At 55.1% G+C, this 15,923-nt stretch overlaps 1 protein-coding gene across 9 annotated transcripts in view; it reads right to left on the minus strand.

The window, feature by feature from the left end:
• Positions 1–2,447: 2,447 nt before the first annotated feature.
• The window catches only part of ADGRG1 (adhesion G protein-coupled receptor G1), a 64,721-nt gene continuing 51,245 nt past the window's right edge, over positions 2,448–15,923 (minus strand). For 5 of the 9 annotated variants that reach the window (XM_074314825.2, XM_074314822.2, XM_074314821.2 and 2 more), the window contains 13 exons: positions 15,795–15,893; positions 14,807–15,229; positions 13,076–13,208; positions 12,315–12,462; positions 11,419–11,550; positions 10,954–11,070; positions 10,683–10,728; positions 10,325–10,428; positions 9,441–9,559; positions 7,747–8,015; positions 6,554–6,662; positions 5,272–5,540; positions 2,448–3,841 (listed from right to left, as the gene is read on the minus strand). In XM_074314825.2, the coding sequence (XP_074170926.1) occupies positions 3,711–3,841; positions 5,272–5,540; positions 6,554–6,662; positions 7,747–8,015; positions 9,441–9,559; positions 10,325–10,428; positions 10,683–10,728; positions 10,954–11,070; positions 11,419–11,550; positions 12,315–12,462; positions 13,076–13,208; positions 14,807–15,229; positions 15,795–15,858 (2,064 nt within the window). In that variant the 5' untranslated portion in view covers positions 15,859–15,893 and the 3' untranslated portion in view covers positions 2,448–3,710. Of the gene's footprint in view, positions 3,842–5,271; positions 5,541–6,553; positions 6,663–7,746; positions 8,055–9,440; positions 9,560–10,324; positions 10,429–10,682; positions 10,729–10,953; positions 11,071–11,418; positions 11,551–12,314; positions 12,463–13,075; positions 13,209–14,806; positions 15,230–15,794; positions 15,894–15,923 lie in introns of all 9 variants that reach the window. The other 4 variants (XM_019754445.3, XM_019754464.3, XM_074314820.2 and 1 more) reach the window with 1 other exon arrangement.

Here is a 15,923-nt window from a genome sequence, read left to right on the forward strand (position 1 = left end):
TTGCTCAGTGGGCGTGGCCATTATTACAACTATTATTTTCTGATCATCAGTTCTGTGAAATCTTGTCATTATGGCCAAGCTGGTCACGGTGGCCCAGGCAGGAAGTGGGGGCAGCAAACACACATGGGGTGTGGCATAAAGGAAGGGAGGGGTTGGCCACTCAACTCTGGTGGCCCCAAGGAAGCCTGTGGATGAGGCCAGGGAGCTTGTCATCATTCTAGCCTCATTTCAAGATCAGCAGGTAAAAGGCACCCCGCCAAGAAGGTGTATGTCACCAGCATCCCCTCCCAGGCCCCCAGGGCCAGAGCTAGACCTGCTCTGCGCTGGGGGCCTGATGGGGACCCACCTAGCCTTGGCTGGCCTCTATTTTCCCTTCCTCCCACACAGTGTCCGGACAGAACTCAGTCCCCCTGCTGGGCCCTCTGGGCCTGAGGAGGACTGGGGAGAGAATGTTGGGGTCACTCACGGGGTGTGGACAGCAGGTGGGAATCTGGCATGAAACCCCAGGCACGTTCTCTGCAGGGAAGGCAGGAGGACGGTGGGAAGCACTGGGCCTGCCCCTCCTCCCTACCCAGCAGCCTGCCTGCCTTCCCCACAGCGGGGGTGAGGTGAGATGGTAAACAGGGCTCTGTGAACTGTCGCCTGCTAGGCCCACTAGACCTGGCCTGGCCGGGGTCCTCAGAAGGGCTCACGGTGCCTATTTGTGGAGACCAGGTCCCAGAGTGTTTAGCACACCTGGGAAGACAGGGAGGCTGGCAAAGTGACAAAGGGGGCATGGGTAGGGCCAGAGGGCCACCTCTCCTAGGCCTTATGGGGGCCGGTGACTGGCTAGAGCCACTTACAAAGCCGTAGGACCCTCAAATCCCAGGGCAAGCAGAACTAGAGCTTCCGCTTCTGCCACCTCCCACCACGGGCTTGTCTGAATGGCTCCAAGTAGGCCTCTGTCTCCAGGAGCAAGGACTCCAGTCCTCTGGCCAGGCTCAACCAGCATTCACGCCTCTGGCTGCTCTAATCCATTTCCCACACCAAAGGGATATCTCCAGATGCAAACCTGGTCATGTCCTGGTGGGTACAGTGGTCTTGTTGTCCAAAGTCCCACAGCCCAGTGAAGTGCATGACAAAAGCCAACAAGGTCAAGGAGCGCCACAGAGCTGTCAGGTGGCTGGCCCATCCAGGACCTGTCACAAAAGTGGGACACAACCCAGGACCCCTTCCCCACTACCCGAGTTGGCCTGAAAAACAGGAACTAGGTGTTCAAGAGAGTTCTTTGCATTCTTCAAGAGAATTTGAGGGAGTGCTATCTCCCTGGGGTGGAGGCTAGGTCCTTTCCTTACCTCCCTGGGCACGGAGGGAGGTGACCCCCTCAGGTCTAGCCAAGTGATGGGGCTCTGAGAGACTCTCTGGCAGAGAGTGACAGGTCTGTGAGAGGGGAGCTGGCCCTGCTCCCACTAGCTGCCCTATGTCCTCAGCAGCTGGAGAAAAGTGGAGGCACAGACCAACAAAAGAGGCAGGAGTGGTGAAGGAGTTGGAAAAAGGCAGGGTGCAGGGGGTTCCCACGTATAGAGGTCCCTGCAGGTCCCCAAAGATCCCACATTCATACCCCCCGGGGGACACTGCCCGTCTATCCCTGGCTGCCACGGTGGCTTTGCACCCATCCCATCCAACTCCAGAGACCTGTGCCTCTTTCCTGGCCCATGCTTCCCCAGAAGCAGCCAGGAGCAGAGGGAGGAGACTGGAGGTCAGAAAGCTTGGATGTGGTCCTGGGTGGACCTGCACAGGGCTTTTCAACTTCGATACAAATAGCAATGATCAAACATCATGACTGTTGTCATAACTCAGAAATGTATTTGATCTGCCTTACCTGTGCCATGGGACGTGGAAGGGAGACCAAGCAAGGGTGAAGATCCTGATGGGATAATAGTCCAATCATTTCATTCTTGCAGCCCACCTACTTCATTCCTCTGGTCAATAAACTGGTTACATATGTGAGGTGACCAGTCAAGGGCTGCACTCAGCCCTCAACTGTGATTTCTTTGGCCAGCAAATATTTTGGATTAGCCACAAATATTTAGATTGGGGGATTTTATATCACCACAATCTGGATTTCTCATTTCTCATAAAAAGCAGATGGTCTGGCTACATAGGCCCTCATCCTTGCAAGGCAGCGACTGGCAGGAGATGAGTAGCAGCGGCCCCTCAGTATGGGTTTGTCACCTCCGGTTCACGACAGGACCCCCCCCCCACTGCTCCCCAACACAGACACCACGTTGCCATTTACCCTCCCCTCCGCCCTGAAAAAGTTCCCAGCAGATTTTTCTTTTTTTCCACACGTGGTCCTCTTCTTTGTTCATGTTTCCTGATTGGCCCCAAGCTGTTTGGATCAGTGACTCTTACTAGAAGCAGAGAAGAGAACTCAGAAGGAAATGCCCCAAAATGTTTACATTGGCTTGTGAGGTGATAACAACTGCTGATTTTTATTTCTTCGTTGTACTCTTCTACAGTTTCCAAACTTTCTACAATGAACATGTACTTCTTTGTAACACCAAAAGACAATGAACTTGTAATTTAAAAGAAAGTCCTCTCCATCTTTTAGGCTGAGGTCCAGATCAAGTGCTGCCTTCCTGTAGGAAGTCTTCCTGGATTTCCTGCCAGGATGGTAGCTCCCCCAGCCCCCTGCCTGTAGATGCAGGAGTTTCTGTCTCATGCACGCCCCACACACTAGCTTGAGAGTTTTCAACTGGGACTGGTCACCCGTATCCAACAAAATTAACTGTGATGGGCTCTAGGCTAGTGTCACCAGGGGAGGCATGTCTCAGGGTTCAGAGTGCTGGGAGAGAGACAAATTGGATCTGCTATGCTCCACAGCTTTTGCCACCAGAGGACTTTGGGAGAGGCTGAGGTCTCCTGAGAGGTGTGGGCTTGCGATGCAGTCTATAGAGAGGCCCAGAAGGACAGACAGACCTAGCCCAGCCCAGAATGTCTAAACTAAGCCTGAGTCAGGGGCCAGCAAAGGCCTATGCAGTAGATAAAGGTTTACAGCAGGCACAGGCGGCTCTTGGGAACCACAACCCAAAAATACCATTGGAACCGGGGACCCCGGGCTGTGAGTAGAGGACAGGGGAGGGGAGGAGGGGGGCCGGGGAGGCTGATGGAGAATGAAGCCCTGAGCTCAGAGGCAGAGGAGCTGCTGTTATGCCCTGGGGAGGGGCTCTCCTCCTCCAAGGGTCTGAAGCTTGGCCCCAACCCTTGTGTTAAAATGACAGGGCTGCAGAGTGCCCTTGTGGTGCTCACCAGAAACAGAATAGCTACGGCACATTTCTGTCCTGGGTGGGGGCACAGGGCCAGGTCTCCAAAGGTCTGGGACCTGACTCTGGGGCCTGCGGGCTCCCAATCTCCAGCCACAAGAGCTGAGCCCAGTGCAGGCGGGTCCAGACTGGCATTTAGCCCCATGTTAGGATGGCCAGGAGGATGGTTCCACTCCCGAGACACTTGTGAGCTGGACCTGAAAGCTGAGTAGTCCACGTGCCAATTCAGAAGGCCCAGCCTGGGAGTCCAGCTGCCATGGCAACAGCTCCAACCCTCCGAGGTCCTCGGGCCTTCTCAAGTCTCTGGCTGACCTGCCAACAGCCAGGCCCAGCTGCAGGGGCCACAAGCAGTGGTGAGGGGAGGCCACATCTCTGCTTCTTCACACTGGGTGGGTGGCTGGCAGCCTAGATGCGACTGGATGAGGTGCTGCCCGAGCTGATGGGGAGCCTGGCGCTGTCCGAGCTGCTCTTCAGCGGGGAGGGCTTGCCCTGGGCCTGCAGCCGCATGGACCAGTACCAGAGGAAGATGAGGAAGCCTGTGGGTAGCAAGGGGCACCGGGATCAGAAGGCTGGCAGCAGCCCCCCACCCACTCCTCCCTCCCAGGGCCGCTTTGACTCAGAGCTGCCTCTTGCCCTCTTCTTGACCGATGTGACCTCAAGGGCACCTACTATGTGCCAGGCCCTGTGCAATTCCCTGCATGCCATCTCACTTTGTTCTCTTGAGGTTCCTATGAGGTTAGACCTATTTAATACTATTCTGTATTACAAACGAGGAAACCGAGGCCCAGGGCGGTAAGGGGACTTGGCTGAACCAGAAGTCAAACAGCGGAGGCTGGACTCTGGAGCCCACTGGTTTAATCACTCGATACTTCTCCTCTCCAAATAATAATACTATGATTTATTAATAGCTCAGTGAATGTTGGTGTGGATTAATGGGTATCATTTATAATCCTTACAGAGTCCCCTTCATGTCACAGGTGAGAAGGAAAAACTCCCCTCCCTCAACCCCACACTTGTTCTGCCAGGTCCCTCTGCAAATCGCCATCCCCACCCGACACAGTCAAGGGCAGAGGTGTGCAGGTGTCCGTGTGTGTGTGTGTGTGTGTGTGTGTGTGAGTGATGTGGGGGGCGGGGTGGAAGGGTGCAGGTAGAGCAGGAAGGGACTCTTCTGTCATCACACCAGGCCCTCACATCCCTGCCCCTCTGCTCCAGGCACTTCTCTTGCCCCTCTGCCCCCAGTCACTACCCTTTCGCCCCACTTCTCCTCACTATTCTCCCAACACGCAGCCTGTTCCAACCTCAGGACCTTTGCTCTTGCTGCTGCTTCTGCCTGGAGTGCTCCTCCCCCAGGCCAGGCCTCCTTAGCTACAGCCCGCTCATGCGTCACCTGGGTATGTTACAATGTGGATTCTGACTCAGCACGGCGGGGACGCACCAGTCTGCGTTTCTAACAAGCTCCTGGTGGTACTGATACTGCTGGTCCAAGGACCACACTTAGAGTAATGAGGCCCTTGACCTCTCCCCAGCTGGATCCTCCTGTTGTCTTCCAATGTCTCTCCTCTACAGAGAGGCCCCCTGGCCACCCTCCCCAAAGTGGCCCCTTCCTCAGCCCAGACTGTCCATCATATAGCCCATCAGGATTCCCTGCTCTCTGAGATCCCCTTGGAAGGCTGCCTGCTTGCTCCCTGTACTCGGTCGCCCCCACTAGAGATGAGCTCCGTAGAAGCCAGGCCCTTACCCAGCCATTTTGCAACTGTGGCTCCAGGGCTTAACTCAAGTTGGTACCTGCACATAGTAGGTACTGAATAAAGACTCGGTGACTGTGACCTGGATGCCCCCATTTTATGAATGGGAAAAACGAGGCCCAGAGAAGGGACCCTTTCAGGTTGCCTGGGTCATCTCTGCCCTGGGCTCCATGTATGGGCACTCTGCCCAAACCAGGGGGTGGGGTCTTTCCCATACCTACCTTGGAAAGAGGTGATGATGCTGAAGAGGTAGAGAACAACAAGCTGGAAGGTGCCAGAAGCAAAGGAGAAAAAGACCAAGGCCCAGGGCAAGCCGAGGACCAGGCTGAGGCCCAGCAGAGTCAGCACGTGGGGCCACTTCTGGGTGTGTGGACGCAGCCGCAGAATCTGCACCACCATGGTGACCAGCATAGCCGTGTTGAATAGAAACACCAGGCTGAAGAGGCCCATGTTGGTGATGTGGCTGACCAGGGAGTCCTGGATCCAGCACCTGTGGACCAGTACGTGAGGCCTCAGAGCGTGGCAGGGCTGACACAGTGCTTCCTGGGCCATGGGTGGGCATGACATGCGTCACAGGGAGTCTGGGTCACAGGGGAGCTGCTTTAAACACCACCGGCCCATAGGGTGAAAAAGTCACCCTCTTTTCAATTCTCCTTCATTCCTTCTTTGTAATCAAGGGAGAGGCTCCATTTCGTAATCAAGGGAGAGGCTCCATTTCATGTTTTTAACGCCTCGAACACTTGCTGGTTTCCCTTTTCCTCAGGCTCACAGCTGTGAGCCAGCATTTAGTACTAAGGTTTCTTTGCCCCCCATGTTTATTTTCCCGATTACTCACTACTTCTGACAAGTGACGCTTATTTCCTATGTATAGTTGATGTGATATTATTTGTAAATACATTTAAATTGAGACAATTTAAAGAAAAATATTAAGCAAATAATAATCCAGGTCGTACAAGGTCATGATGTGAAAAACTGAAAATTTCAAAACACTGAGGCATGGGGAGAATTCCTTCCCAGCTTGGGGCTCAGGAACCCTGAATTCTAGTCTAGATCCAAGGGGACCCACAGGCAGAGCCACTGCCAGCCTGGGAGAGTCAGGTGAGTGGAGGAAGAATGGATTTCAGCCCCACTCATCCCCCAGCCCAGTGCCTTTGGGCAGCGGGGCATGGATTCCTGCCCGCTCTGGGCCCCAGTCTTTTATATGCACCAGGAGACAGAAGTGCAGCAAAAACACGGTGAGGGCACATCTGCTCCAACCCACACTCCTACTCAAATGGGGAAACTGAGGACCTGCACAAGGTCATCCGGTGAGTGAGAAGCAGATCCAGGCCTGTTCTCACCCTCCCTGGCCTTAAGCCCAGTGCTCTGGCCATTGCCAGGCTAATACTTCCAGCAGCCTGGTACCTAGGAATCTCCTGGTCAGTGTGGCCTGGGCCCGGGCTGCTTGCTAGCCTCTGCAGCCCAAAGCCCACATCCCTGCCCCCACTTCACACAGACACTCACATGGAAGGGTAGATGACACTCTCCGGCGTCCTTTGCACAGCCAGAACGATGGGGCCATAGTTGTTCACGTCCACCAGTGCCACCAGTGTCACCAGGAAGATGGGGAAGCCTGCAGGCAGCAAAGTGTGGAGCTCCATCTCTCACCCTGTGAGGCTCGCCCCTCCCCTGCCTTCTGGCGACATCTTCTCTTAGGCCTGTACTCCCAGAGCCCACCCAGTCCCATTTGGGATAGGATCCTCCCCTTGCCCACTCCAGTTTGGGTTTCCCACAGAGGAAGCCCATCTCTCCTGACCTTACTCCTGCCCCTTCACCATCCTAAGGGCCTTTCAGAAAAAAGAGCCGCACCTCCCTGCGGAGGGGATAATGTCACAGGAAAGATGGGAGGAACGGATAGGACCTTGGTGGGGTGGGGGACAGTTCGGGGGGAGGTCCAGAGTTCTGGCCCCAGGGGACATCTGCACTGGGCCTTGCCCTGTCCATGAGGTGGACATTGAGAGCTCCCTGAAGGGGTCATCTACCCCCAAACACCTGGATCTTGACACAGAGCCAACACTGACGGAAAGTCATGTAAATCAATGGAGTGAACCAAGATGGGGCGAAATGAAAAATACAGAAGAAACAAGTAGGGGTGAGGAATGTGTAGAGGTCTGTGGTCCTGTACAATGTTCAAAGGACTTGTGGTGTGACCCCCTGGGCTCCAGGTCTGAAATAAGAGAGGTCTGGGCCATCGGTGAATTGGGTTGTCGTTGGCAAAGAACAAATGGCAGAGCCACAGAATCTGTCACCTGAGGTTCAATAGGATCCACAGGCAGGGCCACTGCCAACCTGGGTGAAGTAGGTGAATGGAGAACTACAGTCTCACTCATCCCCCAGATGGGTGCCTTTGGGCAGTGCACAGCCTTTACATCCATATGTGACACAGCCATCTGTGGTCGCTCTGTCTGCAAACTTCCCTTTGAAGGCAGTGAGCGAGGCAGAGAATATGTATGTTGGGGACAGGGCTCACCACTTCATCGTCCTAAAGGGGACCTTGACCCAACCAAGGTAAAGTACCCCTGAGGATGGGGGTTAGGGGTGAAGAAAGCAGTGAGGGAGTCGTCAGAGAGGTAGTTGGAGAAACAGAACTAGGTGTCCATGTTTTGCCAGAAGCCAAGGCTGGTCTGTGGGCCCATCTACCCCTTCCGTCAACTTACCCCAGCCCACAATGCTCAGCTTGAGCAGGTAGTTGGGGACATAGGTGCCAAAGACCTCAACCACAAGTTGGTAGAGGTTGTAGCCCTCGAGGCCCATCCAGGAGAGGCAGGCGAGCAGGGAGAAGTGCAGGAAGATGGCGCTGGCACGGCAGCCAGCCTCAGAGCCCGTCAGGGCCACCGGCTCGCTGAGCAGGAAGCTCACATCCAGCAGGAAGACAGCCAGCAGCAGGTTCATGTGCACCTTGATGGTATAATCCCGAGGCTTCCTCCTGAACCGGATGGGGGAGGCGTGGGGGGGCAGGGTCACCCTGGTGACCGGTGGGGAAAGGTGGGTGGGTGACCTCCTCCTCCTCCTCCAGGCAGCCTTCCCAGACTTCTCTCTCGCTCTCTTCCTATCCTATTCCTGTGGCTATAGTCAGGCTGTTTCTCATTTGGACTTGTGCACTGACTGTGTGCCCAGCACCCACGGGCTTGGGCACTGTGTTCACATTTAACAGCAGCCATAGGCAGACAGTCACTATAAACAACCAGATGCTCCCAAAGTCAGAGGGGGAAAGACTGGGTTTGTTGCTGGTTTGGAGAATCCATGCCACACATATTCTGTGTCTGCCTGTCTGTCTACACAACTATGCATCAGTGAATCTGAGTGTGGGGTATGTGTGTCTGTCTTTAGGTTTGCAAGTCTGTGTGTGTACATCCCAGCCCACCCCCATCCCAGGATTCTCCCTGATCCAGGGCACCATCGGCCTTTCCTTCCCGTTCCCAACCACCCCAGCTGTGCTCTGCCCACTCCACACCCCCTCCTCTTCCTCAAGGACAGTGAGCAGACTCCGGGTATCCCACAAAACCAAGGGTGTCTTCCCTCCACCCAAACAGGCCCAGGCCCTGACTGCAGGTGGACCTCCATTTAGGCCAAGCCCAGCACTGACCATCCAGACCCCTAAGAAAAACAGTGAGTCTGATGGTGGGTGAAGACGCACCTCAGGCCACCAAAGGTTTCCCATGGGTCTCCTTATTCCTCAAGGCACCCAAATGACTGGGGTAACAAGCCTCGGTGGGGTGGAGGGGTGTCAACCTCAAATGGCTGCAGGGCCAGGCCTCAAAACCAACACCAGAGAATGTGCGGCTGGAGAGCTGCCCAGGCTGTGCTGTCCATAGCGGCCACTGCCACTCGGCTCCAGTAACAGCCAGCCTGCCAGAGCTCAAGCCTCTGTCACTTCCTTGCTATGTGACCTCAGGTGAGTCACTTACCCTCTCTGGGCACTTTCATAGGGCCTTTGTGAGGAGGAGCCACGTTCACGCGTGGAAGGCACTTAGAACAGTGCATGGCACATGGGAAACTCCACGTCAGTGTTACCAATTATCATTCTTAGCATCATATTAAATGTGCCCCCAGTGGTATCAATCTGATTATTCAAAGGCAGAAATCTAGATTCTTATGTCAACTCTCCCAACTTTCAATGTTTTCAGTTAATAAAATTGGTAAATGCTGTTACCCAAACACCACAGATCTGAGAAGGAAATGCAGCCCCCAGGGGCAAGCTGACTGTACCTCCATGGCACCTACAACCACACACACATTTCAGGGTCAGTCGGGCCAGTCTCCAGGGCGGGTCCCCATGGTGCTAGTGTCCTGGCCTGGGGACTTGGAATGGAGGCTCTCCCTCCCGACTCCTGCCCCTCCCAGGCCCTACCTGGAGCAGAGGTAGGCAGCGATGGTGAGGACGCAGGCCAAGGCGGAGATGACGCAGCCCACGTAGGAGAGGAGGGTCAGGTAATGTTTGTGCACAGCATCCACCTCCACGGAGGCCACCTGGGTCCACGAGATAGGTCAGGGCTGGCGTCAGCATCCCCACTTGACACTGACGGTTCCCCTCAGGGAAGGGCTGGCCTGTGGTCCCGGGGTGGGCCTCGGGAGTCTATGAGCCATCTCCCCAAACGGAGCCACCTGTGGCCCCATGAATGCATTTTTCTGGACGGAGGTCTACAGCTTTCACCGCATTCTCCAATGGGTCCCGGACCCCCAAATGTCAAGAACCATCACCAGACAATCCCTCTTCTATTCTGGCACTAGTTATTTTTCTACAACATTCCACACAGGACTAAGTTTCCCGGGAGGGAGGGAGCACTCACCCCCAAGGAGAGGTGAAGGGCACTCCAGTCCCTCAGATACTGGGTTCTAAGGTTTGGGGAGCATAAACCAGGATACAAAGCTTCTGAGATCTCCACTGACGCCCACCTCAAGGGTCTCCATAATGGGCTTCAGTACCCACTTGAGGGCTCATTAGAAACATACCCCTGCCTTGTAGAATCAGAATTCTAGGTAAGGCCAGGAATCTGCATTTTTATCATGTGCCAAAACATGGGACTCAACAGCAAGGGCTCTTTTACTTATTAGCTGTGTGACGTAGAGTCAATTGCTTAAGCTCTCTGAGCCTCGGTTACCTTATCTATAAAATGGGACAATAGGAGCCCCCTTAAGGGTTGTTGTGAGGAATGAATGACATACTATGGGAAAGTGACTGGCACACAGCAAGAACAGCCTGCAGTGTGGCTACTGGGCGGGAAGGGGACTCACCATCAGCACTGCAAAGTACGTCAGGTGGTTGCAGAGGCAGGATGTCTGTGTCTCTCTCCTGATGGTCTCACACCCAGCATCGCTCCAGCTCCCCAGGCTGCTCACTGAGGAGGGGACAGCATGGGGCTCCGATCAAGCCCAGTTCCCCAGGACCCCATTGTACCCCACCCTCCAAATGCGTGACTGTGTCACTCTTCTGAGCCGTGGCTCCACCTGGCAGATTGGTCTTCTGCCATCATTCCCTCTTCAAAGCCCACTTTTCTCCATGAAGCCCTCCTCAATTAACCCCATTTCCCCCACCCTCCAGACCCCCTTTCTCCTCCAGATACCTGCCCAACGCAGACCCTTCCACACTCACATGCCGGGTCTTCAACCCAGAATACACACTGCAGCGTCACATTCTTCTGTAAGGGCAAGAAGGGAGAGTGGATCCCATTACACTTCACCCCTTCATGGCCCGGTTTGAGGAAGTCAGTGTCAGGCCACCATCCCATTTAGACCCAATTGGCTGGTGCCCTCAGATAGTCAATCATTTTGTTAAAGACGAGGGATTCAGAAGACAGGGGGAGGAAAGGAGAACATGGCCAAATGGGGACCCTCGTCTCCTTGGTTGGTTTGCTTACACTCACCGGCTGTGGCTGGTGCTGGAAGGTAAGCACCACAGGCTCCGAGAGGTTGGCTACTTTGGTGTTTGGCACGACGATACCCAAGACCTTCTCACCCAAGACTTGGCTGGAATTCTTGTCCTAGACAGAAGGGATGGGGGAGGAGAGTAGGGAGGGGACTCAGCGCTGAGAAGAAAGGCCCAGAAGCCCCTAGGCTCTCTAGACTCCTGTCTCTCCCCAGCACATTGCTCTGACATGCTGAGTCTTCCCCTGAAAACAATTATTGCATGTGGAGTCATTTACATTGTAGTGAGAACAATACTAGTCAGACATTTCCCGGGGAGATTTACTTGTTGCGGTCCCATTTCTGACTCTACAAGGAAAGGCTCTTTCTCCTGGAAGAGGAGCCAGGCTCCGTGCCTTGCTTCCATGTCTGTCAGACAGACCCTGCTTCTCCCAGGGGAGTGCATGAGGATGAGGGCCCCATACCTGGAACAGGGCTTGACTGCTGAAGTCTACCAGGAGGAGTCTCTTTTCAGCCTCCTCCCTCCGGCCTTTGGTCTTTTGAAAGAGCACGCGGGGCAGCAGCACTGAGTACTCCAGGATCTCACTCTGCTCCTCCTGCAGACCAGAGTCCCTTTAGGCGCAGCCAGAGGTGAGCCCATAGATCCTCTCCACTCCCCACCCCCCCACCACACACACACCTTCCTGGATGCTGCAGGAGGTGGGCTTAGAGTTGGCAGCATCAAACTCAAATGCCTCCGGGGCCATCGGGAAGTTGTCTCTAGCCGGCCCCACCCCCCATTCTCTGGTGTCTGTTTTGAGGCCTGGTCCTGTGGGCATTTGAGTTTGATGCCGCCATCTCCAAGCCCACCTCCTGCAGGAAGCCATGCCTCTCACAACAGCCCTTCTCACCCCTCCTTTTTTTGTCATCAGCACTGGCTGGGGAGCCTTGTGGTTAGAGCCCAGGGCCCCAGGGGTAAACTGGCCTGGGTGAATCACATGGTATTCTATAGTCTGGGCTTCAGACGCCAACTCCGCCTATTAGCATACTGGTGTGGTGGGATATGAGGGCAATGTGGCTGATTCCCAGCTAACCAGGCCCACTCATGGGGCAGTGTCAAAACGGAAGTGCATGCACAGGCATTTTGGGGTCCGTCTGCTGTTCACACAGTGTGCCGCAGGAGCAGCTGGTGCAGGGGGCAGGTCTATCCACCACTGTGCCAGGAAGGATCCTCAGTGCCACAGGGTAGCCACCAATAGAGGGTATTCCCTGGGCCTGAGGCTTGTCAGCACACGTCTGGCTCCAGGAGGCATGGGCGAGGGGAATGCTCACAGCCTCCACACCTGCTTACGCCCTGGCCCGCCAGACCCTGACCCCTGACCTCCTGCCGGGAGTGGATGTGCAGGTCCTGGAGGCCAGCTGTGGGCTGGAGCTTCCACACTGTGGCGTTGACCCGGTCCTCTTCAAAGGACACTGTGTCCCCCGTGAACCTTACGGAGGTCAGCTTCGACTCCAAGCTCTGCAGTCGCCTGGCAGGGGGGAGAGAGGGTAGGTGACTTCCGGGGAGGGGACCCAGGGGTGAAGGAAGGCAGACAGGAAAAGGGGAGACTCAGGAAAGAGGGAGACGAGAGAGGGGACAGAGGGTCAGGGGAGAGACGAGAGCAGGCAAGAGAGGAAAAACAGCCTGATGAAAGCTGGACAGAGAGAGTGACCTGCAGGAAGGAGAGAGGAAGCTGAAACATCCGGACAAAGAGGAAAGGAGAGGGCACAGGGCAGGGGGTATCCTGGGCCTAGTTCCACTTGGACTGATTCACTCTGCGGTCATGGAACAGCCCTACCCATCTCTGGGCCTCAGTCTGCTGAGCTCTAAAATGGGCTCATCATTTCTCCTTTACTGGTGAGGAGAGAGTTTGGGTGTACTATCCTGGGATGGCAAGAGTGACATTTATCTATACTGACTCAGGCAGATGTGGGAATTGGCCTGCAGGCTGTATCTCAATTCCTCCAGGAAGAGATGGAAAGACAAGAACGTTCCAGCCCTGGGAGACACCTCCACTGGGCCTCCCACTCTGGTCCCCAACCTGCTGAGGTCTAGGTCTGGGGTATACTCCTCCCCACCTGCACCCTGGGAGCCTCACTCACTGGCCAGCAGGGGTAGCTGAGGGCCTCCTTGAGTTCTTCCGAGGATGCTTCAGAAGCTGGTTGAGCAGCTGGAGGTCCCGTTTCAGCTCGCATATGTCCATCGAAGCATTGTGGGAGGCCTTCCGGGGAGGATCTGCGTGGGGGTGAGGGACAGACAGACTTACCTACGGTACCTGGTTGAGGGGCCGTACCACACTCATGATCCTCCCATGACTCTGAAAACTTCCACCCGCATTTGTGGAAGAGGAAACTGAGGCTCCAAGAAGTGGAATGAACTCCCTCAAGGTCACTCAGAGATGAGGCCCACCCGGAGGAGGCTCTGTCTTGTGGAACCTCCATCAGCTGCAGCCCCAGCAGGTAGCATGGGACACACCCGCCCGGGCACCCTTCTGACAACATGCATGGAGCTGGGAGGGCCCCTTCCAGGGCCCAGGCCCAGCTAGGCCCCCTTCAAGAGGGATTGGGGGGAACTCATGTGGTGGCTCTGGGGACTCCACACCCCCAGGCTCCAGGCCCTCCACCTGGGTACCCTGCACCCCAGGGCTGCAGATTTAGGTGTCTGCAAGGGTCAAATGGGGACTCAGATGAGGTAAGCAGCTGGGGACAGGAACACATTGGGGGGGGGCATGCCCTGTGCCATCGAGGAAGGCCCCGTGTAGCCACATCTGAATGCATAAGGAGAAAGTCTGATTTTTAAGTGATTTGAAACCTCTGGCTCATGTTTTGGTTTTGTTTGTTTAAAACAACAACAACAAAAACAACAACAACTCTCTACAAGTGAAACAAGACCAGGCTAGATCTGTTCTTCAGGATGCCAGTTTGCAGCTGGGCCTAACGTTGCCCTAAACCCTCCCAGATTGGGGCAGAATCCCAGCCTGGGGGTGAGGAGCTCCAGCGACTACCTGGCCCCTGTCTGCTGCGCTGGATAGCATCTGGGCCAGGAGCCGGCCTGTTTCTGCCACCCCCAGCATTTTCCTGGGCCTGGAGCTGCTAATACATTCAAATTACTGTGCCTTCCACACCACACTCCCAGAAGCCCCCTACCCCAAACTGGAGCTGCCTGGAAGGGATCAGAATCAGGGAAATCCTAGACCCCCCAGTAAAGCCTCCAGCTCCTTCTGGCCACCCTCTCCTCCCTGCCCCCCATTCAGTGCTTAATGAGAGACAGCAGTTACATCACACCCGTCACACCCCAGATAGCACACGCAGCCTTCACCCCTCAGAGTCAGCCTTGCTGCTTTCCTGACCTTTGACGTCTCTTGCTCTTCCCTACCCCACCCCCACGCCAATCAACTGCTGGGTCCCCCACTTACTAGATGTACAACTTTGTGCCTCGGTTTCCTCCTCTGCAAAATCGGGGCAAACAATCTATGAAAATGCTGATGAAGCAGAATTTTCCCCCTGGCTCCTGACATCCAGTCCCATCTTTCCATTCTTTTTGCACCCACCTTGTTCAGACTTCATCCTCCTTCACCTGGACCTTTCCTGCAGCTTCTGGATGAACTTTGCCCCTCTACCCGCACCCCTACCTTCACACAAACCTTCCACACCTTGGATCACACTCTCCCCCTCCTCAGACACTTTCAGTGGCTTCCCATTACCTGTGAATAAAGCCCAAGCTGTGTGTGCAGACATTCAGACCCCATCCACTTTCAAGCCTGCCACGCGATCTGCCTTCCCTGCCTCCAGGCCTTTGCCCAAGCTGTTCGTCCTGCCTAGAAGTAGCCTTACTGTGGAAGGAGAAGGTGAAGCCGGTAGCACTGGGCAGACTGGTGTTCTTGGGGCTCCACCAGGAGCTGACAGAGGTGGCAAGCAGTGGGGGGCCCTGGGCCAGGCTCTCTTCCTGGTGTTGGAAGCACAGGAGAGCAGAGGCTTGGTCACTCAGTAAGAAGTCGTTCTTGCCGTAGCGAAGGTGCAATTTCCCAGCATGGCGGTTCCAGTAGAGGCAGAAGTGGTAGAGGCCCCTGGGGTCAGGGAAAAATCGGGAAGCTGGGGAGTGTTTAGGGAAGGGGGCATAGACGGTGAGGGCTGCCTCGGAGTTCTTGATGGAGATGTATAACTCTGGCGTCTGCTCATAATGGAGGGTGCTCTTCTGCGTCTGGTTTCGCTGGCCACAGAAGCGGAAGTCTTCCCGGAAGGCCCCGCCATGGGCACCTGAGAAGGCAGAGACTGCAGATGGGACTCTAGGGCAGGCGCTAGTCAGGGGCATGGGAAGGGGCAGGCCCTGGACCCAGAGCACAGGAACCCAGCACCTGGGACCCACACACATTTCGAGGACCTATACCTCAAAGGAGCTACAAAAAAATGTGTCTACCACCCTGCTCAAAAACTATTGGCTTAACCATATGAAAAAACTCAAGATTAATAATGATTTCAAAGGCAAAAAAATTTTAATGGCAATAGGTATTTAATGAGGCCATGTCTGCCATAGACAGTTGTGCAGGCTGTGCACTGCACAAGGATGTTCTGGCTACAGAGGTGAGTAGGGCCGTAACCCAGTCCATGTTCCATCCCAAGCTGTGCACTGGAGGGCTGCATCTGCCAGAAAAAAAGGTGTCTTTTTTTCTCTTTTCTCCAAGGTACCACCCACTTTCTAAGCTATGCCTGCAGGCCTCTGCCTGACCAAAGGGATTAGTGGAGGTACTGGCAGTTGTCCTAGAAATGGATCCATTTTAACATTAAGTCACAACAGTTCTAGGGAACCCCCGGGAAAGCCTACCTTGAACCAGGAGGAGCAGACCCAGCAGGAGCAGTGCTGTCTGCAGCAGCACTGGGGCAGCCATCTTCCTCCTCGGAAGTCACCCTGAGAAGTCACTGCCTGAAAGAGACCAGGAGTATTAGCCAGGGG

This window comes from Rhinolophus sinicus, chromosome 8 (genome assembly GCF_057876585.1).
Source record: "Rhinolophus sinicus isolate RSI-liver-muscle chromosome 8, RSI-T2T, whole genome shotgun sequence".
Classification (NCBI taxonomy): domain Eukaryota; kingdom Metazoa; phylum Chordata; class Mammalia; order Chiroptera; family Rhinolophidae; genus Rhinolophus; species Rhinolophus sinicus.